Genomic DNA, 27,611 nt, shown 5'->3' with positions numbered 1-27,611 from the left:
GTCGGTATCTGTTAACTTCTGTTGCACAAGCAAAATGAAAGGTAAGTCTTTTAAATAAAGTGAGACTGTGGAACTGGAAGAAGGTAGCTTGAATGAAATACAGAGTTGTTAAACAAATTCTGATCTGATAACCTCTTGTATAAAATAATTCTGGTGAAGAGAATGATTTTTTAAATTAGCTACTTAATATAGGATGACATTTGCAACAGTAATGAAGTTTAAATATAAAGGACAGTGTCCTTTTAAGTGTCAGTAGATTGCTATTTTAATTGCAACTGAAATAAAATAGAGGCAAAGACTTTTAATGAAATAAATGAAAAATTTCTTACAATATTTCACAGTAATAAAGAAAACAAACAATCCATGGAAACATTGAAGGATGCAGCAGCAAATGACTTAAACAGTTCACTCTGCATTTTATTAACATCATCAACATTATTGGTACATTGTATGCAATGGATAAAGTGAGGAAATCGTCCTTTGCCAGAAGTGGCATTTTTCTACCATATGTTAACAGTTAATTATGGTCCTTGTAAACAGTTAAGTCATTTTAAAATTTCCATGGTAAAGGAACATATATTTACATATGTACATATACCCACAAGAATAAAAATTAAGTCAAATCCTGAACAGGGGTTTGCACTTTAAACAGAGATGAACATAATACAGTGTTGAACAGTACTTGTCCAAAAGACTGTAAAGGCTTGGTGAGTTTCACATATTCTTCCTCCATTCATTTCCCTCTAATATTTAATAGACTATATACTTCATTTCAGAGTAAATAAGTGGAAATATTACAGAGCAAGCTCGGTAAAGTACAGCACCGCTACTGAAAAACGCTCGTGGCTTCATGACCCAGGACTCTGATTTAAAGCAAAAATAAACAGCATATAGCGCAACGGCAAAGAAGTGGCCAATCAGTACCATTGGTTTAGGAGATAAGCTGTACAGACAGAAGAGAAAACACATTAATAAAGAGAAATTTGAAGCACTATAGAATTTTCAGTCTTACATATTAATGTAATAGATTTTTGTTAGCACACTACTAACATCTGTTTGATCTAAACAATCCCAGCCCTGCTGTCTACAGTGGAAGAATCTGGCATAACTTGGAGTTGCTGTGTGCTAAGTAATTCCTCCTACATCATTACCCTGATACACCATTGCCTCAGCTCCATTTCTGCTGCAGTCCTCATCCCTGCCTTTATCATTTCCCATCTGGAGTATTTCAACTCCCTTCCTGATAGCCTCCGTAGATCCAGCTCTCTTGACTCCACTGAGTGAGGAATGCAGCAGCCCTCTTTCTCACATGCTCAAAGAAGCATGGTCTATTGTTTTATCCATTTCAGGATACAGTTCAAAACTGTCCCATTTTTAAAAACCATCCAGACTCACACCAACCTTCTTCAAAGAACTTGCCTCTCTCTGCTCCCATCCCTGCTCCCTCCACTCATCTAGAACTGGCCTTGGTGAATGAATTGTGCCAGCTATCATCAAGTCTTCAACCATCCTGAATCTCTTTGTCTCACTGAAACTCTCGTGCCCACGTATCTTACTTCCTCTCCAAACTGTTTTAGTGGAATCTTCTAACTGTTCAGCATTTTGGGACACACTTTATATGAAAGGCGTAAACCAAAATAAGGACCAATCCTAAAGAGGTTTGCTAGTGTGGACCCTTCTGCCCATGCAGTTGCCGACTCAGGGTCAGCAAGGGTCTGCATTAGTGGACTGCAATCCATTAACTATGGTCTATGCTAGTTTCTGATACAGTACAGTAGGTGTTTCGATATTTTATATAACTTACACAGATAGCAATCCAACTGGACCCGAGACACACTCTCCCCCAAGTTTGAAGTAATGGAAACATGCTTGCCTTAGTTGATGCAAGGAATCTAGAAAAGGAATTAAAAATATCTTCAGTAACTACTAAAACCACCTAAAACCAAATAAAGCTGTGATCCAAAGTCCACTGAAGTTAATGGGAGTCATTCCATTGATTTCAATGGGCTTTGGACCGGGCCTTATTATTTAAGTAAAGAATAACCTTCCAAAAAACTTACTAGTCTGTGAGCACTACATTCAGGCACCACAAATATGGGTTTTTTAAATGGAATTCCTTATACCAATTGTCCCTGGGCTGTTTGCTGAGACGTTATCAGCAAAATGTCAGCTCACACCAGACACCAGCACTACTCACAGTTTTGGAGGCACAGTCTAACACTGACAAGTATTTCTAAAATCTTTTGAAAATTATAAATGCAATACATGCTCATGCATGAACACACACAGAGTGTACTTATTTAATAAGTTGCAATTAATTACAGAAGTTCTCTTAAATGTACTTACCATCTCTGGCAGCAAACAGTTCATAAAGGGCCTGAGCAAGAACATTCACTACAAAAGAATGAGACTTTTTTCTTGACCAGTAAAATGTCTTTTTTGCCTGTAAAGGTAAAAAAAAATAAAAATCTTTATATCAGGGCACAGGAAGATACTCTTTTCTTTCTAAAAAGGTATAGGTCTGACTTCCTTTTCAAAGTTATACTGGTGCTACTGCATTATCTGCCTACAGATTTTGTACACTTTTTCTATTTAAAGGTCAAAATCTGTCTCAACTATAATATTGACATCAGCCTGTTTAAAAGCCAATTAGATCTCCTCTTCCCACATTCTGCTGTAGCCAAAAGGATAATAAAATCATGGAACTTTGATATGGAAGAGACCTGTTACATCATAAAGTCCATCCCCCTGCCAACCCCTATGGTATCTCTTGAAATAGAGAAGGAACAGGAAGAATGTTCTAACTAATGGGGCTTTCATTATTTCCTTGGAAGACTATATCATATAGTATACACATGTTTTTTTCAGATATTCATCCATTCCTCCCAGTTATACCCCCCTTTCCCATTTAATAATTGCTCTCCATCCTGGGTATTTACACCCTCCAAATATTTGTAAACTCTTATTCTTCCCTCTTTTACACATTGATTTGCCAAACTAAACATTGTTTAACTGGCCACTCTAAAAATTTTGTACTGTTTTGAATGAGTCTGCTATTTTAAATATAATTTCCCTCTTATAAACCTATTTCAAAGCCCATTGAAATCAATGGAGTCTTTCAATTGACTTCAATAGGCTTTGGATTAGTCTTTATATAGGTAGGGAATGTATAGCTTAAAAAGGTAGACTCTTTCAAAACAGCAGAACTATGCCCACCACCACTTTTTGATTCTTTCCTCTAAAGGTACTCTTGCTGGACCTAATTTGTGTACATTTTTCTGAACTGAAAACAATATTTACTGTGCATAACAACAGTTTAGGAGCAAGTGAAGAAGAATATCACATTCAACTGATACTGAAGAGTGTATTTAGAGATGTAGGGTAAAAGTTTCAAAAGCACCTTGGTGACTAGCGACTTTGAAAATCAATGGGATTTAAGCTCTGAAGTACCTGTCACTTTTGAAAAATATACCCATGAACACTTTGAAAAATATACCCCTTACATAGTGGGGTAAGACCTTCTACAAACGTGTGATTGTTAAAGCACACAAATGGGTCTGTGTAGATTCTGCTGGTGTGGTTAACCATAGTGCTGCCTGAAATAGTACTATGTTAAAGCACACTAGGGGTCCTTTGGTGTGCACCAGTAGGGTCTACAGAGACCAATTAATGTGCAACACCTTAGTGTGCTTTAGAAATCTCACTCCTGTGGAGCTCATTACCCCCACCATATACACAAGCCCTTAGCTTGTGAGATCTGACTAGATCACAGCATGAAGTGGCAAATAAAGGATGCTGGCAAAACCAATTATTAATCATGTTTATTGCAGCAGTGCCTAAAGACCAATCCCAAATGAGGCCCCATTGTGCGAGGCACTGTCCAAACACACACAATCCTTGATCCAAGGAGCTTGCAATCTAAATAGACAAGACAAAAGCAGGATGGGGAAATGGGATGTAACACACAAGCAGAATGAACGATGTGATGGCAGCAAACTTCCACATTTGTTTGCGGTGGATTTGGTTAGGAGAGGAGAAGCTAAAAATGGAAAACATGAAGGGAGAGAAGATGCTGAAGGAAGAAGGGTGAAGGGCAAAGGAAAAGAGGGTAAGGGGGCAGGTACTGGGCAACGCTGAGGTGAAGAGACTGAGGGGGGAGGGAAGGGGAAGGGATGGAGCAAATAGCCAATTACCACAGGACAGTAAAAGTCCAGTCAAAATTTTAGAAACTTCTCTAAGTGTCCAAAAGGTCCTTGATTTGGCTTCTTCTGCAACTGCTCCTACCAGCTATAGTCTCTGGCTGGTTCCTCTCTGCAGTTTCTTCCCCACTCCCACCCAAATGCTACATAGCAAGAAGCAAGAGTGGGGAACAGAGGCACCACCTGGGTCTTAATTTCCTCAGAATGGATGGGGGAGGGAGTGTCTGCCCTGCCTGGTTCTGAATTTAGACAGGGAGGGAGGGATGGCCCCAGTTGGGCCCCATTTTACCCCTCCCGCCATCTACAGCAGTTTAATGATTCACAAGAACGTCGAAAAACAGCTTTCACTAGATGAGCAAAGAACTATTAATTGCCCCACCCCGAAGTTAGGAGAAATTAAGTAAGTGAAAGAAATTGCATAAACACAAGCCTAGGCATGTCCCAGAAATAGGGTTGCCAACAGTCCCTTATTAGAAGGGACATCCTTTATTTTTTCATCTCTATACAACAAGATGCGAAGTTGCTGAGTGCTGCAAAAAGCAGCAAGAAATACCTCAGGAGAATGTGGGTGAGTACTGCTTATTTATGAATTATTATTATTAACGACAGCAACATTAGGAGAAGAGGTGGGGCAGATGTGCTAAGAAAACAGTCCCTTATTTTTGAAATACGTTGGCAACCCTTTTAATTATAGCACAATTATAATTCTAACGTCAAAATAACGTCTCACCTGAAGAATAGCAGAATCCTCATAAAGATCTGGAATATCCTGGAGCAAGCATCTCCATATTTTAATATCATTCAAAACAACACTCATTCCTCCACCTGTCAGAGGGTGCCTCATATTATATGCATCTCCCAAAAGAAGAACACCTAGATGGGAGAAAAATAATAATGGCATAGAACACATGCCAAGTTCTCCATTTTAGAAATCAAAACTTTCCTTTCTCTATCCATTTTGCTAAGCCTTAGCAAAGAAAGCATTGCAGTTTGAAAACTACATAGACTCCACACAGCAGCTTAAAATCACAGTGTAAAATGCATCTGAACAACTTAAAGCTTGGAAATGTTTTGTTTTTTTTAAACACACAGCTCAAGAACAGGTTATAAAAATTTCTTCATACTTTCCTTTAAAAAATAAGCCACCTTTGACAGATAACAAGCATGAAAAACCATCAGCCTGAAACTGACTTTAAAAAAAAAACATGTTTTAAAATAGGGGTTTAAAATGGACCAACCAACAAGCTTAATTCTAGTGTCACTATCAATATGCTGTTTATAGGTGCCAAACACACACACCTGTTTTTTAAAGTACCATTTTCACAAAAGATAAAACAAACTTGACTGGGAAAGTAGCACTGACAACAAACAAAAATATTTCTAAATTTGTTTAATGGTCATTAATCCTATACTTTTAAATATTTTTGTTCTTACTCTACCTTGTTTGTTAACAGGTGATGGAGGTAGGAAGCTTGCAGGCATGGTCCTCAAACGATCATTTTGAACTGCTATTAGGAATGGTTCCTTTAGGTGCTCTGCAGTAACGAAACTCTATTTAGTTATATTACGTATATGAAGTCAAATAATTTGCACAGAATTACTCATAACCAGTTCTCAGAGATATAACTCTTCGGAGTTACCTGTGTTACATATGGAAACTGAACAAACTACTGTTTGATGTTATGGTATCTATTAGTAACATAAAATTAGGGTCCAGTGCTGCAAACTCTACAATGGCTCAATCCTGCGATATGCTGAATGCCCTCAATTGCAGCTGACTTTTATTGGGAGTACAGGATGCTCAGCACCTCATAGGATCCGTACACAGGTGTGAACATAAATTGGAGCTCATCATATATAAGGCTTGCAGCATCAGGCACTTAGTTTGCAGAGGGGAGGAAAACTGAAAAGAACAAACAATAATTCTGGCATTTTAATCAGAATGAGCACACTAAACTTGTACATTTAGCTGTTGTTTTCAAATGACCTTACCACGTTCCCATTAGAAATCAGTGGCAAAACTCACAATAACTTTGGTAAAGCAGGATCTGGACCTAGAACAGTTACCATGGCAAAACATCAGTGAAACTATAAGACAGGCAACGAAAGGGAACAATAAGTTGCCTCCTTCAATATGGTCACTCAAAATAGTTTTCAAATCAGCCAAAAAAAGACCCATTTCAGGGAGACTGATCAAATTATTCCTGCTCTACCTTACCCAGCAGCAGCCTAAACTGTATCATTTCTGCATATTTTAAGATTTCCCCAAGTATTTAAATGAGAAAACCACTTAAATCTGCACCCTTAATACATTTCAATTCCACGTTGAATGTAAGAACATAAGAACGGCCATACTGGGTCAGACCAAAGGTCCATCTAGCCCAGTATCCTGTCTTCCGACAGCGGGCAATGCAGGTGCCCCAGAGAGAATGTACAGAACAGGTAATCATCAAGTGATCCATCCCCTGTCGCCCATTCCCAGCTTCTGGCAAACAGAGGCTAGGGACACCATCCCCCTCATCCTGGCTAATAGCCATTGGTGGACCTATCCCTCCATGAACTTATCTAGCTCTTTTCTGAACCCTGTTATAGTCTTGGCCTTCACAACGTCCTCTGGCAAAGAGTTCCAAAAGTTGACTGTGCATTGTGTGGAAAAAATACTTCCTTTTGTTTGTTTTAAATCTGCTGCTTATTCATTTCAGTTGGAGATCCCTAGTTCTTGTGTTATGAGAAGGAGTAAATAACACTTCCTTATTTACTTTCTTGAGACATGATTTTATAGACCTCTATCATATCCCCCCATTAATCGTCTCTTTTCCAAGCTGAAACATCCCAGTTTTACTAATCTCTCCTTATATGGCATCCGCTCCATACCCCTAATAATTTTTGTTGGCCTTTTCTGAGCCTTTTCCAACTCCAATATATCTTTTTTGAGATGGGGCAACCACATCTGCACACAGTATTTAAGATGTGGGCATACCATAGATTTATATAGAGGCAATATGATATTTTCTGTCTTACTATATGTCCCTTTCTTAATGAAGCCAAATTTTTGACTCCCGCTGCACACTGAGTGGATGTTTTCAGATAATTATCCACAATGACTCCGAGATATCTTTCTTGAGTGGTAACAGCTAATTTAGACCCCATCATTCTATATGTATAGTTGGGATTATGTTTTCCAACATGCATTACTTTGCATTGATCAACGTTGAATTTTATCTGCCATTTTGTCGCCCAGTCACCCAGTTTTGAGAGATCCTTTTGTAGCTCTTTGCAGTCTACCTGGGACTTAACTATCTTGAGTAGTTTTGTATCATCTGCAAATTTTGCCACCTCACTGTTTACCCCTTTTTCCAGATCATTTATGAATATGTTGAATAGGACTGGTCCTAGTACAGACCCCTGGGGGACACCACTATTTACCTCTCTCCATTTTGAAAACTGACCATTTATTCCTACCCTTTGTTTCCTATCTTTTAACCAGTTACCAATCCATGAAAGGTTCTTCCCTCTTATCCCATGACAACTTAATTTACGTAAGAGCCTTTGGTGAGGGACCTTGTCAAAGGTTCTCTAAAAATCTAAATACACTATATCTACTGGATCCCCCTTGTCCACTGCTTGTTGACCCCCTCAAAGAATTCTAGTAGATTGGTGAGGAATGATTTTCCTTTACAAAAACCATGTTGATTCTTCCCCAACAAATTTTCTTCATCTATGTGTCTGACAATTTTGTTCTTTACTATACTTTCAACCAGTTTGCCCGGTACTGAAGTCAGGCTTACCAGCCTGTAATTGCCGGGGTCACCTCTGGAGCCCTTTTTAAAAATTGGTGTCACATTAGGTATCCTCCAGTCAACCTCCAGCTGATTTAAATGATAGGTTACAGACTACAGTTAAGTATCAGAGGGGTAGCCGTGTTAGTCTGGATCTGTAAAAAGCGACAAAGAGTCCTGTGGCACCTTATACACTAACAGACGTACTGGAGCATAAGCTTTCATTGGTGAATACCTACTTCATCAGCAATTTCACCAAAAACTCAAAAGGTAATAACAAAATGTTTTTTAAGTACATCAGAAGCAGGAAGCCTGCTAAACAGCTAGTGGGGCCTCTGGACGATCGAGATACAAAAGGAGCACTTAAAGACGATAAAGTCATTGCGGAGAAACTAAATTAATTCTTTGCTTCAGTCTTCATGGCTGAGGATGTTAGGGAGATTCCCAAACCTGAGCCGTCCTTTGTAGGTGACAAATCTGAGGAATTGTCACAGATTGAAGCGTCATTAGAGGAGGTTTTGGAATTGTTTGATAAGCTTAACAGTAACAAGTCACCGGGACCAGATGGCATTCACCCAAGAGTTCTGAAAGAACTCAAATGTGAAACTGCGGAACTATTAACTATGGTTTGTAACCTGTCCTTTAAATCAGCTTCTGTACCCAATGACTGGAAGACAGCTAATGTAACGCCAGTATTTAAAAAGGGCTCTGTAGCAGGGTGGACCCCTGCTCCTGCCCTAAAGGGGTTAAAAACAGCCCTGGGAAGGGGCTGTGGCGGGAGAAAGCAGCCTTTAGGTTGCTGACTGGGGAAGTGGCTGCAGCTGGGGCCACGCCTCAAACTGAGCAACAGGGCCTTATAAAAAGGCCAGGGAAGCCAGAAGCCCAAAAACAGTCTCTCTCTGCTTTCAGAGGGAGATGGGCCTGGCTGCAGGGAGCTAGACCGGGCACCTGAGTGGAGCAGGGCTGGGGACAGGCTGAGGAGCTGGGGAGCTCCAGCCTGGAAAGCCCCAGGCTGCCGCCTAGCAGAGGGCTAACAGGTACTGGGAGTTGCAGAGGGCAGCCCAGGGGTAGGCCAAGGCAGCAGGTCCAAACCCTCCTTGCCAGTGATGAATAGGCTGATACTGCAGTCTGCCCCAGGACGTGGGGCTAGACAATGACTGGCAGTAGCCATGCACTGAGGCAAGGTGGGGATAGAGGGTGGGGGTTCCCTGAGAGGGGAGACCCTGAGAGAAAGGGGTTACTGCCGGGGGGGGCAGCACCCCATGTAAAAGGGCACCGGGGTCCAGGGAGGGACTCGGGGCCAGAGAACAGGCGGATCACCGGCCTGCAGAGGGCGCTCCGTGCTGGAAACCAAGCTAATTCCCCAGAATCACCAGCAGGAGGCGCCGCAGGGGTGAGTCCGACCCGTTACACGCTCTAGAGGTGATCCCAGCAATTACAGACCGGTAAGCCTAACATCGGTACCGGGCAAATTAGCTGAAACAATAGTTAAGAATAAAATTATCAGACACATAGAAGAACAAAAATTGTTGGGCAAAAGTCAACATGGTTTCTGTAAAGGAAAATCATGTCTTACTAATCTATTAGAGTTCTTTGAAGGGGTTAAAAAACATGTGGACAAGGGGGATCCAGTGGACATAGTGTACTTAGATTTCCAGAAAGCCTTTGACAAGGTCCCTCACCAAAGGCTCTTACATAAATTAAGTTGTCATGGCGTAAGAGGGAAGATCCTTTCATGGATTGAGAACTGGTTAAAAGGCAGGGAACAAAGGGTAGGAATAAATGGTAAATTTTCAGAATGGAGATGGGTAACTAGTGGTGTTCCCCAAGAGTCAGTCCTAGGACCAATCCTATTTAAGAGTGGTAGCCGTGTTAGTCTGTATTGGCAAAAACAATGATGAGTCCTTGTGGCACCTTAGAGACTAACAAATTTATTTGGGCATAAGCTTTCATGGACTAGAACCCAATTCATCGGATGCATAAAGTGAAAAATACAAGAGCAGGTATAAATACATGAAGGGATGGGGATTTGCTTTACCAAGTGAGCGGTCAGTCTAACGAGATAAATCAGTTAACAGCAGGATATCAAGGAAGGAAAAATAACTTTTGAAGTGGTAAGTATCAAACTTTATACCATCTGCTTAGGCCTGAATAAACACTGGGAGTGGCTGGGTCATTACAAAATCTAAACTTAATTTCCCCAATACTAATTTCTCCCTACTGTTACTCACAACCTTCTTGTCGACTGTCTATAATGGGCCACTCTCTTACCACTTCAGAAGTTATTTTTCCTCCTTTGATATCCTGCTGTTAATTGATTTATCTCATTAGTCTGACCTCACACTTGGTAAAGCAACACCCATCCTTTCATGTATTTATACCTGCTCCTGTATTTTCACTTCATGCATCCGATGAAGTGGGTTCTAGCCCACAAAAGCTTATGCCCAAATAAATTTGTTAATCCTATTTAACTTATTCATAAATGATCTGGAGAAAGGGGGTAAACAGTGAGGTGGCAAAGTTTGCAGATGATACTAAACTGCTCAAGATAGTTAATCACCAAAGCAGACTGTGAAGAACTTCAAAAACATCTCACAAAACTAAGTGATTGGGCAACAAAATGGTAAATGAAATTTAATGTGGATAAATGTAAAGTAATGCATATTGGAAAAAAATAACCCCAACTATATGTACAATCTGATGGGGGCTAATTTAGCTACAATTAATCAGGAAAGAGATCTTGGAGTCATTGTGGATAGTTCTCTGAAGACGTCAACGCGGTGTGCCGCGGCAGTCAAAAAAGCAAACAGGATGTTAGGAATCATTAAAAAAGGGATAGAGAATAAGATGGAGAATATCTTATTGCCCTTATATAAATCCATGGTATGTCCACGTCTTGAATACTGCGTACAGATGTGGTCTCTTCATCTCATAAAAGATATATTGGCATTACAAAAGGTTCAGAGAAGGGCAACTAAAATGATCAGGGGTTTGGAACGGGTCCCATATGAGGAAAGATTAAAGAGGCTAGGACTTTTCAGCTTGGAAAAGAGGAGACTGGGGGCGGATATGATAGAGGTATATAAAATCATGAGCGGTGTGGAGAAAGTGAATAAGGAAAAGTTATTTAATTGTTCCCATAATTTAATAACTAGGCGCCACCAAATGAAATTAATGGGCAGTAGGTTTAAAACAAATAAAAGGAAGTTCTTCTTCACGCAGCGCACAGTCAACCTGTGGAACTCCTTGCCTGAGGAGGTTGTGAAGGCTAGTACTATATCAGGGTTTAAAAGAGAACTAGATAAATTCATGGTGGCTAAGTCCATTAATGGCTATTAGCCAGGATGGGAAAGGAATGGTGTCTCTAGCCTCTGTTTGTCAGAGGGTGGAGATGGATGGCAGGAGAGAGATCACTTGATCATTACCTCTTAGGTTCACTCCCTCAAGGTATTGGCCACCGTAGGCAGACAGGATACTGGGCTGGATGGACCTTTGGTCTGACCCAGTATGGCCATTCTTATGTTCTTATGTAGAGTTCCTTCAGAACTCTTGGGTAAATACCATCTGGTCCTGGTGACTTATTACTGTTTAGTTTATCAATTTGTTCCAAAACCGCCTCTAATGTCATCTCAATCTGGGACAGTTCCTCAGATTTGTCACCTAAAAAGAATGACTCAGGTTTGGGAATCTCCATCACATCCTCAACCATGAAGACCGATGCAAAGAATTCATTTAGTTTCTCCACAATGGCCTTATCGTCCTTAAGTGCTCCTTTAGCATCTCAATCGTCCAGTGGCCCTACTGGTTGTTTAGCAGGCTTCCTGCTTCTGATGTACTTAAATTTTTTTTTGCTATTACTTTTTGAGTCTTTGGCTAGCTGTTCTTCAAATTCTTTTTTGGCCTTCTTAATTATATTTTTACATTTCATTTGCCAAAGTTTATGCTCTTTTCTATTTTCCTCATTAAGATTTAACTTCTACTTTTTAAAGGATGCATTTTTTCCTCTCACTGCTTCTTTTACTTTGTTGTTTAGCCATGGTGGCTCTTTTTTGGTTCTCTTACTATGTTTTTTAATTTGGGGTATATATTTAATTTGAGCCTCTATTATGGTGTCTTTTAAAAGTTTCCATGCAGCTTGCACGGATTTTACTTTTGGTGCTGTATCTTTTAATTTCTGTTTAACTAGTTTCCTCATTTTTGTATAGTTCCCCTTTCTGAAATTAAATGCTACAGTGTTGGGCCACTGTGGTGTTTTCCCCGCCACAGGGATGTTAAATTTAATTATATTATGGTCGCTATTAACAAGCGGTCCAGCTATATTCAGCTCTTGGGCCTGATGAAATCAAGAATGGCCTCTCCTCTTGTGTGTTCCAGGACTAGCTGCTGCAAGAAGCAGTCATTTAAGGTGTCAAGAAATTTTATCTCTGCATCTCTTCCTGAGGTGATATGTACCCAGTCAATATGGGGTTAGTTGAAATCCCACATTATTTTTGAGTTTTTTATTTCAATAGCCTCTCTAATCTCCCTGAACATTTCACAGTCACTATCGCCATCCTGGTCAGGTGGTGTGCAATATATCCTTACTGCTATATTCTTATTATTCAAGCATGGAATTACTATCCATAGAGATTCTATGGTACAGTTTGGTTCATTTAAGATTTTTATTTCATTTGATTCTACACTTTCGTTTCACATATACTGCCACTCTGCCACCAGCACGACTTGTTCTGTCCTTCTGATACATTTTGTATCCTAGTATTACTGTGTCCCGTTGATTATCCCCATTCCACCAAGTTTCCGTGATGCCTGTTATATCAATATCCTCATTTAATACGAGGCACTCTAGTTCACCCGTCTTATTATTTAGACTTCTAGCATTGGTATATAAGCACTTTAAAAACTTGTCACTTTTTAGCTGTCTGCCATTACATGATGTAATTGAATGTTGTGTTTATATATAGACACTGTATAATGGTTTATTACAGCAATTCCCAACTTTTTTGCCTGCATGACCCCATTTTAAGATTTACTTATTCCACCACCCCAGACAGCAACAAAACAACATGGGCTTGCAGCATGACCTCACCAGTACAGTGTTCTACAAAATGACATCTTCCATGCAGCATGACTTTGCACATACCATACACATGAGGTCACACCGCACAAAGGACACCATTTTGTGGAACAAATCCAGGTGCATTCATGACCCTATTTGCTGATAGCATAACCCCACTTGGGGTTGCAACCCATAATTTAGGAACCGCTGGTTTGTTCACTATTAAAAACTTCATTAAAAGGGTGTTATAGTTGCTCAACAATGCCTAGTACCCATCCAGAATGTGAATGTTGGCAGCTGAAACAGAAACACATGAGGTCTAGGAAATACGCTCAACCAAATGAAGCCAAAACATTAGAAAAAACAGGACACGCAGAGTTAAGGTAATGCCCACCAGACCACATACCTTTCACTCTGCCCCCTTTAGAAAGGAAAGGCAAAGCTTAATTAAACCTCTGAAACCAAACAATTGACAGTTAAAGTAAGGTCCTCCATACTCTACCAGGTCTGAACTCCAGTCTACCAGGTCTGAATTCCCCACCCTGATCTCAGCATGGTTTTCCTGTGCCATAGCAGACCCCTTTCTGGGAATAGAGTCAGAATCTCCATCCAGCCCATATGACAGTCAAGCTTAGAAAAGTTCTCCACTACAAAAGGTGGTATAGCTGTACTGGCAAATCCTTCTAGTGTAAATGCAATTTATATCCCCAGAAGGGTGCTTTAAATCAGTATAGCTCATACCAGTTCCCTGAGAGAATTAAACTATATAGTCAAAAGCACTTTTATGCCTGTATAACTGCATCTATGCTAAGGCATTTGCTGATATAAAAATGTTGTGATGGGAAAAAAAAAACCAAACCCACCCACCCACACACCAATAGACATTTATATATGGCAAAAGCTTCTGTTGTTGACCTGACCTTATAGGACTTACATCTAATGATGAACTAATGTCCTAGTAAAAAGAGATGGTTACTTCCAGAGTCAAATGACATTCAACCAACAGAGAGCAAATTACCAAGTGGCTGCAGAAAGGCCCTCAATAGTAAGATCACCACCTTCCCCATCCATGCAAGGATTCTGGATGCCACAGAGAGCTCCCCGACAATACACATTGTGACTGATAAGATGTCTGGCTTTCCAAATGGATAATTCAGTAACAAATTGAAAACAAAGCCAAAACCAAACCAATCCCCCCCCCCCCGATCCTCCCCACACACACACACACACTGGTGGATAATACATTACAATTCTGAAGAGTACATACACAAATCTTCATAGTCTTACCAGGTAGTTGTGGATAAATTTTCTCAGTCATGTATTCTTTGATGTTTTTTGGCATTTCTCCTCGAATATCAACAAGTACTCGAGTCTCATTTGAAGAAATCTGATAGATAAGGACTGGACTAGGATTAGCTAAAACAAGTTCAGCATGATTGGCTTTAAACTGTGGTGAGTCCTTATTAAAAAAAAAGGAAGGAAGGAAAAAACTGATTAGTAAAGGGGTCAAAAGTTGCTCTCTTGCTGAATCATTTCCTGACATCCTTTAAAGTGTATTAAATGCAAAACAAGTCACATTAATTTAACATTAAGATTGCATGTTGGCAATGAAAGTGCTAAGGTTCCAAAAACAATGATAATTTGACTTCTTTGCACATTCTGAATACTTTATGACAATACATTTTAATTGATATATTAAGCTACATATTTCATTAAATCCTTTATTAATTCTTATGTGTAAAGTGGCCTATTTAGGATATTGTTTAAATGAACAAAAGAGAGATGAGGAGACAAAATGCCAATAGGTGTAATTACGCTTTCTACTCCATATAGGCACCAATTCAGCAAAGCACTTAAGTATGTATTTAACATTAAACATGCGAGTAGTCAATGGGACTACTTATATGAGAGTTCAGGAACCTCTGGCACGCCGCTCACCAAGGTAAACACCCTGGCAGGCCAGGCCAGTTTGTTTATCTGCTGCGTCGGCAGTTTCAGCGGATCGCGGCTCCCACTGGCCGCGGTTCGCCGTCCCAGGCCAATGGGTGCGGCAAGAAGCGCCGCGGGCTGAGGGATGTGCTGGCCGCGGCTTCTGGCCTCCCGCATTGGCTTGGGACGGCGAACCGCAGCCAGTGGGAGCTGCGGTCCACTGAACCTGCCAACGTGGCAGATAAACAAACTGGCCCGGCCCGCCAGGGTGCTTACCCTGGCGAGCCACGTGCCAGAGGTTGCTGACCCCTGACTTATTTTTACCCCATGACTGGTTTTAATATTGTTAAATAAAAACCAGGGTGGGTTTTTTCCCCCCAAACCAAGTAAGGGCACTAGTCCTCAGTATGGACTATGGGCCCAAACCTTCTTTCACTGAACTCAATGAAAAATTTATCACAGACTTCAATAGGGGTAACGTTTTGAGAACTTTGAAAGTTTGGGCTGGTATGAATTTGTACCTCGTGTATTATATTTGACATTACACCTATAATATCCCCAGATAAAAAATAGTGTTAAGTCTGGGTACACATCAGTGTGATTGTCCACACAGAAAGTTAATGCCTGGCAACCCAAGGTGTGAATCTACAGCACACTAGCTTGCCACACACTAACTGGCCATGTGGACCCTGCTCCTGTGCACTAAAAGCTCTGCAGTACATGTAAAATGAGAGTGCATCAAAGCGCACTACAGAACTTTTAGTGCTCAGTAACAGGGCCCACATAGCCAGTTAATGCGCAGCAAGCTCGAGCTAGAGAGTCACACTTGGGTTGCTGTGCACTAAACTTTTCATGTAGACAAAGCCAGTAATTTAAAAGTACAAACACACAATCCAATTTTAATGTCACTACTCTTACCATGGTCCAATAATTCCCAAAGCCAAAATGAAAAAGAAGTTAATGGAACTCCTGTTAAAATATTTAAAATCATGTTGTTCTTCTAATAGATGCTTTGGAGGCCATTTAATAATACGGTATAATTCAAGAGACTGCTGTCAGTACTTGCTAAATAACAAAAAATAATAAAGCATAGGTTTTCTAAATGTCTTCCATAAGGATAAATTCTCATTTCATATACATAACTCTCATTACAGCTACTGGCAGATATGGTTGAATTTGGAGAGAAAATATACATCAGCTATTAGTCATCTGTCTTCCTGTACTATACATACAAGGTCCTTACTTTCAAAATGCAGCCAACAAAATGGGATGAAACAGAAACTTTGTTGGAGATCAAATTTTTCCTAAACTTGGAGAAGAGTCCATCAGCAACAACAGTCAGAGGCGCATGTAATTCCTGCAACATAAAAATATGATATTTATCTCAAAGATAAAAAGGATAAAATATCTTTTTATTGATATGTTGAGCCTATATAATTTTAGATCTGATATTAAGATATAATTAGCTGAATTAATTTATCTCAATTTTAAAGGGGAAAAACACAATAAATCACTTTTGGAATGAGAGAAAGTAGGGAAGAGTTCAACCCCTTAAGAACTTTGAGACATTATGAGCAATTTAAGAAGATGATGAGCTTATATAGGAAAATGCTTCTCAATATTTAATTTATTTTTTATTGAAAAATCTGAAAGTCTATATATAAATAAATAAGCAAAACAAAAATGGAACATCTTTTACAACAGTAACACACCGATAAATAAATATAAGATTTCTGCTGAGGTTCCTCAATTCATTTTTCTTTTAAAGGAACAAACAAAAAATAAGATGAGATAGATAACACACCACCACCACTTTTATTTAATTCTACAATTACTGACCAAATCACTGGCAATCTATCAAAATGAGTTACGTAGAATCTCCTACTTGCTTTAGGATACCACATAATTTAATATCAACAAACCACCCCAAGCCCTATATTTTTCAACCACTTACTGGTTTTGAGGTTAAAATAATCATGGAAGAGTGACTGTGACACTAAGCATCCCTGTATTCAGACCCTACACACTACTGTAATAATCTTTGTAGAAAATATGCCCTGTGAGGTATCATTTGAAAACTCACTGATCATTAATATTCTTGGGTGTTGTATGTACACAATGTGTATTAAGAGTTATGGACATCTGCTGGAACGATAATTAAAAAATTATTAAAACTCTCAAGGAGAGTTGGTAAATGAAGTACAAAGGAATGTGTTTTTGAATTTCTGACCAGCCTGATATTCAGGCAAAGATAATGAAGGTCCATTTTTACATATTACAAATCTATTAAACTAACAAGTGTGGGAAGAAAGAGCATGGAGCTTCCTTCACCACCAGACTTCAGGTTGCCTACCTCACAGCTTGAATAAGCTTTACTTTGAGGGCTAACCCTGAGACGAATCCTTTTCAAAGGTTTATTGGTCTATAAAGTAGACCAATAACCAGGCTAATACTATTGCATATTTTATTATTGCATAGGAATGTCTTCTTTTACTATGAATAATGAACCAGCTCATACCTCCTAGATCTGTGCATGGAGGATTCCATCTAGGTTCTAGTCTCAACCTTCCCACAGAGAAGTGGAACTCAGCTACCAGAGATGGTTTACGCTGGAGAGAGCACAGACTGGGCAGGCCAGAGGGAGAAACAGGTGGGCCAGAAACAGGCACATCACCCACTATCTGGACCCCTGGAAATTAGTCCAAAAAAGAGATATGGATTGGAGCTGCATTAACATTTTTATGACCTCTGAAAATTACTGGGGGCAGCTGCAGAAAGCTGTGGCAGCTACAGTAAATTTATGCACCCAAAGGGCAGAAAGGTTTTACATGGGAAGCCAGAATCTATGCAGAGACCGACAGGACTTCCATGCAGACAGCCGTAGTCTCCTGATATCCACCAGATTTAGTGGCAACCCCGGTAGCCTTTTCTCTATGGGGAACATAGTGCCTCCTAATAGAAGATCACAGAGAGAGAGAGAGAGAGAGTGTGTGTGTGTGTGTGTGTGTGTGAGAGAGATATCTCTCTGTAGAAGAGGTTTTGGGCTATTAATAAACAAACAACGTAGATATATAACAATTTCCATCTGTAGATACTAAAACACTTAAAAGTTAAATATTCTTATCCCCCTGTAGGCTTAGAGAGGTGGAGTGACTCCCAGTCCAGTGGACCACATTTAAAATCCTCTACAGCAAAGAGCAGAAAAACTGAAAAAGTTGTAAAGCACAAAAATCCCATAATAAAATGTACAATACAGTTTGAAAATACATCAATGATTTTCTGAAATTGAAACTGCAGGAATGTTAAATGGATTGTATTTGAAGAAAAAGAAAATCTTCAGCACTAAAAAGTGACCGAAACTGGGTTTTTTTTCCAAATAAAGAGACTGTACAAATTTCTTAATGTAATATACGATCCTGTATTGCCATATGCGGAAGTCACTACTTCCTTGTTTAAAAGAATAAAAATACCTCGCCTGTATGTAGCACTTTTCACTGATAGATCAAAATGCTTTACAAATCACCATGTATTCCCACTTTACAGATTGGGAAATAGAGGCACAGAGAGTGAAGTGACTTAGCAAAGATCACCCAGCAGGCCAGTGGCAGAACCAGAAACTGAAACCATGACCCAGTCCAGCCCTCTATCCACATGGCCACAAAACCTCCCTTTATTTTTCCCATGCTTGATGCACATTTATTTAATGTTCTGAAATATCCAAATCTTCTTACATGCTGTATCTGTGACCATACAACACAACAGTTAAACACAAAGAACAGTAAAATCTGTTGTCTCACCTTAATATCTCCAGTTTCTTTATCCTTATACTGAACACCCACCACACAGTCATCTTCCTCGAGCAGTTGTAACACAGTCCCTTCAATGAATTTTGTGCTGAAATAAACCAGAACTTTTAAAAATACAGGAAAAAATAAAAGGATATTTAGGGCCATAGTTTCAAACTGACTTATGACATAGAGAATGCAAGTTGTTCATGATAACATTACTGCATATAAAAAGCATTCACTTACACATATAAAATTGTTCTGCCTATGTTCAGACACAGTACTAAACAGTTCCTATTTTCTTGAAATCAATGGCCAAGACAAAGTGTCACTGAACGCTATGGCCCTGATCCTGCGAAGACATCCACATGGGCTTAACTTTATACACTGTGATTAGTCCCATTGACTTCATAGTCTATCACATAAAATATACATGGAAGTCTTTACAAGATTGGGATCTGTGGGCTTGCTAAACCAGCGGTTCTCAATCAGGGGTCCAAGGCCCCCTGGGGAGCCGCGAGCAGGTTTCAGGAGGGTCGCCAAGAAGGGCTAGCAGCAGAGTCGCTGGGGCCTAGGGCAGAAAGTCCTGCCATGTGGAGTTGAAGCCCAGGCCCTGCGTCCCACCACTTGAGGCTGAAGCCAAAGCCTGAGCAATGTAGCTTTGCAAGGGCCCCTACAGCATGAGCCTCAGCCAACTGTCCTGCTTGCTACCCCCTAATGCCGGTCCTGGTTTTTATATCCAGAAAACCAGTTATTGTGACACAGGGGGGCTGTGGAGTTTTTACGGGGGGGGGGGGGGAGAGACTTGGAAAGAAAAAGGTTGAGAACCCCTGGTCTACACTACAGAGCCTTGGCCTCTATAGCTATGCAGGCAGAACCCCCTAGTGTACGCGGTGTAAACTGCCATAAGGAGTTCTATTGACAGCATAGCCACACTATGACATTAGCTAAGCCAACAGGAGCACTGTTCTGTTGGTATAGTTGCATCTACATTAGATGGTTTTCAGGCATAGCTAAGTCAGCTAGGAGTTGTGATTTTTTCACTGTTGGAATAATTGGGGCCTAAGAGGCCTACTTTAGTGGTTAGCCTAACTAGTGAAAAAATGAGTAAAGATTCATGAATTGCTACAATGACCCATTACATAAAATTGTTTAAGAAAAGATGTAAGGAGGAGACAGAAAGACTGAATTAATTTAAACAAAGAGATCCCGATACCACCCAAGGACTGTGTTAAGATCATGAGTGCCAAAAAAGAGGCATGTAGGACCAGAAATTAGGCCTACCTGGTGGACAAAATAATGAGGGGGATGAGCTATTCTATCCATCATCCATTTTTGAGGCCCTACAAAAAGAAATGGGGGAGGAAGGATGACTATCGCCACTACCGTGGCTGCAGCAGAAGGATTTTTATCGTGACACGCAGACCTTGACACACCAGTGGGAACACCTGACAATCACTGCTGCATCAGCAAAGACCCCAGCCTGATACCTGTGAGATCCCGCTGTCTTCCCCTCCCTCGTGTGTCTCTTTCTGATCCCCACTATCTTCCTCCTCTTGGTTTTTCGCCACATCCTGAAACCAGCTACACTGCATGGCACCCGCAAGAGATGAGATGGCCCATTCAGCTCTCCTCAGCCTGAGAAAGACCAGTGAAGGAGAGGGGCCTAACCAGACCATCCAGATGATGTCCTAACTGCAGAGGTGAGCTAGGGTCGTAGTCGTGGCTGTCCATGACTGACTAGCTATTATGCATCCTGAGAACACCAAAAGCCATATATCTCCCATTTTTAATTATGCTGTCTCTTCTCTCCCGCAATCTTTGTAAAGCCAGATGTGAGCCAGTTCCCCCTCAATGGATGCATGACAGTGACAGACCGCTGATCAAGTACACTTAGTCAGAAAGTGCAGCTACCACAGCCTGGACTTAATCAATATTTCCTCTCTTTAAAGAGAGATTTTAATAGGTTTTGATTATGTTCCTTTTACATAATCACTCAATTTCAATTTGAATGCTTGTGTAGACCAGGTGTAGGCCAGGTCGCTATGTTACCACATGGCTTTCATCCTCCATTATCTCACACATAACTGTATGCTCCTTATAAGTATGGGGGAAAATGGGGAAAAAACACCACATTTTCATGGGGTTAGAGTTTCAGATTAGGAAGATTAAAAAAAAGTCTGGCTTTTTTTTCCTTTCATCATTTAATAAAATTACTAAAATAAATTTTATTTCCTAGAAAAAGATTTTCAAAACCATTTTCTTTAACAATATTACACTGTAAATATACTTTTAGTTTTATCATCAAAATAAAGGTGTGTACTTTACCAAAATTAATACATATTTGCATGACTTGGTCTCGTCTGTTGTTCATAAATCTATTAAAATAAATCCTTATGACAGTAAAAGGAGCTCCTCAAGTGAATTGCCAACAACTGAATTGTCAGAGGGATTTCACATGGGTGCAAGGATCCACCTACACAGATTCAATTACAGGCTCTGTCTTTTAGGTTAAACTCTTCAGGGTAGGGAGCATAGGCACTGACTCCGTGGGTGCTCCAGGACTGGAGCACCCATGGAAAAAAATTGGTGGGTGCTGAGCACTCACCAGCAGCTCGCCGCCCCGCCCCCCCACTCCAGTTTACCTCTGCCTCCTCCGCAAGCGCCGCTGCATCCTGCTTCTCCTCCCCCCTCCCTCCCAGTGCTTGCTCTGCAAAACAGCTGATTCGCGGGGCGGGGAGGGAGGGGGAACGCGATGCACTAGGGGAACAGGCGGGGCCGGGGATTTGGGGAAGGAATCCAATATGGGCAGGGAGGGGGCGGAGTTAGGGCAGGGACTTTGGGAGTGGGGTTGAATGGGGGCATGGCCAGGGGCAGGGAAAGGGGTGGAGTCGGGGCAGGGCCAGGGGAAAGAGGCGGGGGGGGGGGGGTGCAGGCACCCACCGGTGCCGGAGAAAGTTGGCGCCTATGGCAGGGAGTGTCTATCTTTGAATCTAGTGAAGCACTAAGCACATTGTTAGAACCGAACAAATAAACAGTAATAATATTGATAAAGGACCATCCCTTTACCCTGTGTGTAATTTTACTGGTATTCATCTGAAAATAAATACTTATTGCTTAGTACATGTTAAAAGAATATATTCACTTGTAATGACACTAATCTTTCACTCTCCATGACACATTTTTTAAGAATTCTGAGAGAAAAAGTAAGACTCCATGGCACTCAAAATTACAAATGTTTGAAATCTCCCAATTATAATTAATTTTCAACTTTCCCTCCCTATCCTGGTACATGGAGAGGTGGAACATATTCAAAATGAACCACGAAAGGAAGAAATGAACTCGTTACAAATACTAGCTTTTCTAAATTTCTGCTAGAAAAATGTGTAAAGCAGATATAACAGAATTTTCAAGGATTTTAAGAAGAGTTAGGTGCCCAAATCCCATTGAAATTAAAGGTATGCCCAGGCAGCTTAAACTCTCATAATGATCACAAATGCAGCAGATCACCTCAGCTTGCACCAACCTTAGCAGTATTGCAGGGTTGATATTTTAAATTTCAAAATAATTAATTCATTCAATCTAATCGATTTAATGGAAACAAACAGGTTTTCAGTAAAGAACAAAGATTCATACAGACCTGTGTACTTATTTTAAAAAATATATAGCTTATTGTGGTATGTTGCATGATAAAGCAATAAGACCTTACTTTCCTTTAACATTTAGGTTTCTTGACACCCCTCTTACATAAAGGCAGTGATCATATAAAGAAGTTTGTTACAAATGTTTTTAGGGAAGAAGGGGCTGCCTTCAAGACTCTAGAATACCAAAACTACTGGAGGTGTTCATCACTCTTTTACAAAAATTTTACTTTTATATGTAGTATTGGAAAAGGTGGAGGAGTAGAGAAAAAGAAGATCATGATCATCCTCATTCTTGCTAAGGCAAGCTTCATTTCCAGCATCATGAATCATGTCAGCAGGAAGATCAACATTTCTATACTTGAAAGTTAATGAAGATCAAGGTGGAGTGTGAATTTAAAGCACAGTGGCTATTCCTGAATAACTCCATGTATTTACAATTCCTGATCATGAAGTGAGTCATCTCTACCACTTGCTTCTCTGATCAATCCAGGTAGTTCCGTGCATTATTCACAGATAGAGTATGGCTGTTTTTGGCAAATAGCTCAGATCAGCACTGGTGTACACAAGTACAACTCCATTCAAGTTACTACCATTTGCTGAAGGGCTCATTTTGACCCAATTTATTAAAGTATACACTATGCATTACAGGCCTGTTTCCCCAGTGAATCAGAATCAACCCGTGGGACAAGATCCGCCCCACAGACTGCCAGTTGGACCACATTTTTTAATTCTGTGGCATGCAGTGCAAGCATTGCATACATAGACAGCACACTACTGATGAGTGGTAATGTTTTACAACCGCTTTGCAGAGATATAAACGACTACAACAGATGCAAGTGAAGAATTAACCTCTGAGATTTGGGATACTCCTTCATGTGGTCCAATATTTTGTCTCCGCCCAATGTTTAAATCCAAGACCAAATTATGTCCCAAAAACCAATGCACAGTTGCTTATTTACATGCTCTTTTAGCTGATTATGGTGTAATTAATATACCTCTTATAAACATCTACAAAAATATGTTATGTGCATATTGAAGCAAAAAAAATGATTAACACTCAGTTCCTGCATCAGGATTGTCTAGTGCAGACATCTGAACCCTTGCAGAGTTCCACTGAAGTGAATGGAGCATCTCAGAGGTGCAGGGAACTGTGCTATTGGATCCTGATGCAGGAACAGGACCTAAAATTGTTATACTATGTTGATTAAAATTTTAAGCCAGCTGTCTTACTTGGGTTCTGCCATGGCTGCCCTTCGGAGACCCATGATGAAGCGCCCATGATGAAATGCTCTTCCACTCTGCACCAGACCATCTGCAGAGTTTGGATAAGGAATTTCAACCTCTGACTTGCTCTCTAGATTATGAATGATGTAACCATTTACTATGTGAGCATCAAGACCTTCCACTGAATCTGGAAAACAAATCCCAATATATTAGTGAAAGAATAAAGAACAACAAGGAATATGCACTAGTCTGTAAAAACTGACCTCTACACCAAGAATATTCTATTTCTTTAGCATACGATTACATGCATACAGCACAGAAGGGGACATTTTCAAAATGGTGGACAGGAAACATAAGAACAAGCTTAATCCAAATATATCCAGAATATGTTGTATTTTTTAATTTTCTTTGTAAGCATGCTTTTCTTTGACACAAGATGTTTTTGTCCTTGTCAAGTAAATACCTTTGCAACAAAATATCTGAGTTTTAAGATTTACTTACCTTCAAGACCCAGTTCCTTAAGAGCATTATATCCTCCAGGTTGTAACAATTCTCCAACTATCCTGTCAGGTTCCTTCAGATCCCTCTCTATTACTGTCACATTTCTTCCGTCCCGTGACAGCACTGCAGCCAAAGCAGAACCAAGTACACCTGAACCCACGATGATAACCTCTGGATCAGACCGGGGAGCTAATATTGTATTTGTAGCAGTCTCTGTCACAGTGTTTGAGTTTACCCCTCTTTTACCCTATGTAGAAATTAAGACCAACAAAAATACAAGTGACATATCTAGCATTTATACTCTTTAATAATAATAGACAATATAATATAAAAATTGAATGATTGTGAATTATCTTTTGGCTTTAAAAATTAGTCAGTTTTTTTCTAGATCTAGGTTTGAATATCAACTCCCCTAATCCTGCAAACCATTATTATTGAGCCTAGTGATGTGAGTAGTCCCACTGGAATTCAATGGGGGTACTCAACAGTAATAAGTGTCATGTTCATGCTAGTAGGCATTAAGCTCAGTATAAAGGGTTTGCAGGAGTGGGTCCTTAGCCATATTAGGGCCATGGATGGCAGGACAGTACTGGTCTGGAAACAGGGATTTTTCTGAGGCCAATTATAAACGTGGTCAGATTTGGGAGAATTTTCACAGGGATGGCAAAAAGTACGTTCCTGACACAAAGGCAACCTCTCTGCCTAATTTCTGCAAAGCAGACGCACTAGAACCTCTCAAAAGTTGAAAGGATTTCTTTTAACATGGTTAAAATGCATTTCTGCACAACCTTGTTCTGAGAATGGCTGAACCATTTTAGCTGAAATCTCCCCTCAAAAAAAACAAACAAATAGCCCAAGGCAGGCACCCAAAATGGAAAATTTCAGCCCAAACAGTTACAATTTGGCAAAGTTATAAATAACTGAAAACGGAGTTATATCATGAAAAGTGTTAGGTAACTTTAAATATAGGCTGTGCTATCATTTGACTATTTATATTGCTTAAAACTGAAACCCAAAGTACTGTCATTCATCAAATTACATATATGCTGGTTAATCAATTTCTCTTGTGTATGGAAAAGGCCTAATAGGTTCCAGTCCTTCCTGGCAATTACCAATCAATTATACCTCACATTGCACAAAAATGACAAATGTGATAGTAGAGTTTCTTATTTATTCTCTGTCAACAACTCACTTGGCAAACCTGCAAAATATTTGTTGACTACCAGAGCTGCAGTCTGTACCTGCAATTTTCAAAATCTCAAGTATTTTCTGCTTTTTACATCACTCCCAGCAATAAACACTCTACAGTCAGAATTTTAATGACAGCTTTCAATGGTGTACAAAGTAGAATGGAATCCAGCTCATTTTGACACAGCTCTGCAGTGCTTACTGTAGTAAAAGCTAGGTTGTATCAGTACAACTACCTAGAAGGGAAACAGGATTGTTAGGTAACAGGGTGCCATGTTTATAGCTACTTTAAATGATTATAAAATCTGGGAAGTAAATGTAAAATAAATTAACTGGGGCTCAGGGTATAGTCTTTATAAGAAACAATACAGTAGCTGAAAGTCCCAGGAGAATTGCTGCAGCAGCATGAGGTCACGATCTCTAGTGCAGGGGATCAGACAGAGTCAGCTCTGCTCCAAAGTGCATACGGAAGGGGGTCCAACTATTGTAGTTCAAAGGATGCACTGAATCTGTACATCTGCTTGAGACCCTAGTGGGGCTCCTACTGAGCTCCTTCCACAAACTAAAGCTTTCCGCTATCATACCATTGGCAGACAAGGAAAAGCTGGCAGTCTGCTTCAGAGATTCTGCCCAATGTTCTAAAAGCCTTTGAAGGTGTAAAGCCCTATACATGTGATATTTCATTACTATTACTATTATCTATAGAAATCTATGGATTTCACCAGATGTATCTGCAATTTTTTTTTCTAGTCTGCCAGATAAATGTTTTTCTTTCAAATGTAGAGATGCTGAAAGCTGATGTATGTCACAGCACTAACAATTTAAGATGTTTCCTATGTGGGAAAAATACTTTACTGGAAATTACACGAACACAGAAACTGCAAATCAACTTAATAACGGAGATTTCGCAAAAGGTTTACCTTTAAACTTAATTTGAAACCTGAGACCCTAGTGTCTTGATTAAACAGGCTCCATCTATGAGTTTGTCACTCAAAACCAAAATAAAAATCTAACAAATCCCTAGGTGGGGACCACAAAGATAAATCCTCTCCAACCTTCATTAGGTGCTTTTCCCCTCAAACTGACAGAGGAGCCCTAATATAAAAGCAACCGTGAAAGGACTCCATTCTATTTCCCAGGTTTGAACTGAACTTACCTTTCTGGATTTGGTTTGCTCTGCCTGTGGAGATCCAGGGGTGGATTTGGCCCAGAAAAAACCAATGAGTGGCAAAGCTGAGAGAGCACTACAGAGCATCCCAAAGTGGGACTGTTTCTGCTGCCCCCACTGTTGTTGTTTTAGCCACCCAGAACGATACCGATAAGACAGGAACAAACCAAGAGAGAAAAACACCAACATAGTCAGCAGCACCTCTTTGTTGACATAAGTCATCAAGTCTCCACATTTCTTATACACATAGATGAAGGAGGCGATGCCCAGAAAAGTCCACATTATGACAAGAGCAAGTAACTGTTGCCAGTGGTTCCTTTTAACACTTGTGCTGTGATTGAAGTTCTCTGAAAAAGGGATTTTGCACAAGCTATAAAAATCATAAAAATACAAATATCCTCTTTAAAATATATATGTGGTAACAGAGAAGCAAGACTCTCTCACAAAGCCCTGCAAAAGATAACAACTGCAGCTTTACTGGGGCATGGCAGCCCAGAGACAAGGATGCTCCAAAAAGTGGTATGAATTCACTACAAATCTCTTAAACCATCAGAGGGAGATTTACAGCAGCTCAAATGATTTAAATTCTACAAACTGACTACAACATTGGCCTCAGCTATTGCCACCTGATGGTCACGAGGGTCAAATTCATTGGTGGGGTGGTGGGTTGTTGCTATGTCTCCTTTGTGGGTCACAGTCTCTTTTCTCCAACAGCAGGTGCTCTCCCGCACAAAAATAATTAGACCAACATATTATTTACATGTGGCCTGAAATGAGGCTTCTGGCGGTAGCCGCAGGAGGGGATTTATAAGACGGGGAGACCCTTCTCGTTAACTATCAGAGCTTATTAAATCTCATGTTGAACACGGGCTCCTCCCCGAAATCCAGAGGCGAAATAAATACGCTGGTGCAGCCCTTCAGAAATCCTCCGGCCGGTCTCTCCTCGCCCTCACCAGAAGCCCCCAGCAGGCGCTGACAGACGCGATCCCAATAGGCTGCTCCCCGGCACTGGGCGCCCGGCAATGGACCCGCGCTGGGCTGTGACTCCCCTGCCCCTCGGTGGGTTCCGGCCAAGCCCCTCTCCCCGCGCCCGCGCCCGCGCCCGAGCCGGTCCTCGCCCAGACTGACGAGGATGGAG

The 27,611-nt window shown here is 40.4% G+C and overlaps 1 protein-coding gene across 1 annotated transcript; it reads right to left on the bottom strand.

Annotated features, from left to right (window-relative positions):
* Positions 1-286: 286 nt before the first annotated feature.
* Positions 287-27,573, bottom strand: SQLE (squalene epoxidase). The gene is made up of 12 exons (XM_039527230.1): positions 27,427-27,573; positions 26,462-26,820; positions 24,118-24,364; positions 23,623-23,803; positions 18,761-18,857; positions 16,207-16,320; positions 14,322-14,493; positions 5,639-5,734; positions 4,930-5,072; positions 2,347-2,443; positions 1,805-1,892; positions 287-943 (listed from the first exon to the last, which is right to left on the bottom strand). Exons 2-12 carry the CDS (start codon positions 26,753-26,755, stop codon positions 751-753), a joined length of 1,722 nt encoding a protein of 573 aa, XP_039383164.1. The 5' UTR covers positions 26,756-26,820; positions 27,427-27,573; the 3' UTR covers positions 287-750.
* Positions 27,574-27,611: the final 38 nt, after the last annotated feature.

Source organism: Mauremys reevesii, linkage group 2 (assembly GCF_016161935.1).
Source record: "Mauremys reevesii isolate NIE-2019 linkage group 2, ASM1616193v1, whole genome shotgun sequence".
NCBI lineage: Eukaryota > Metazoa > Chordata > Testudines > Geoemydidae > Mauremys > Mauremys reevesii.
Note: the sequence above shows the minus strand (reverse complement) of the source record. Positions and strands in the feature narration are given on the sequence as shown.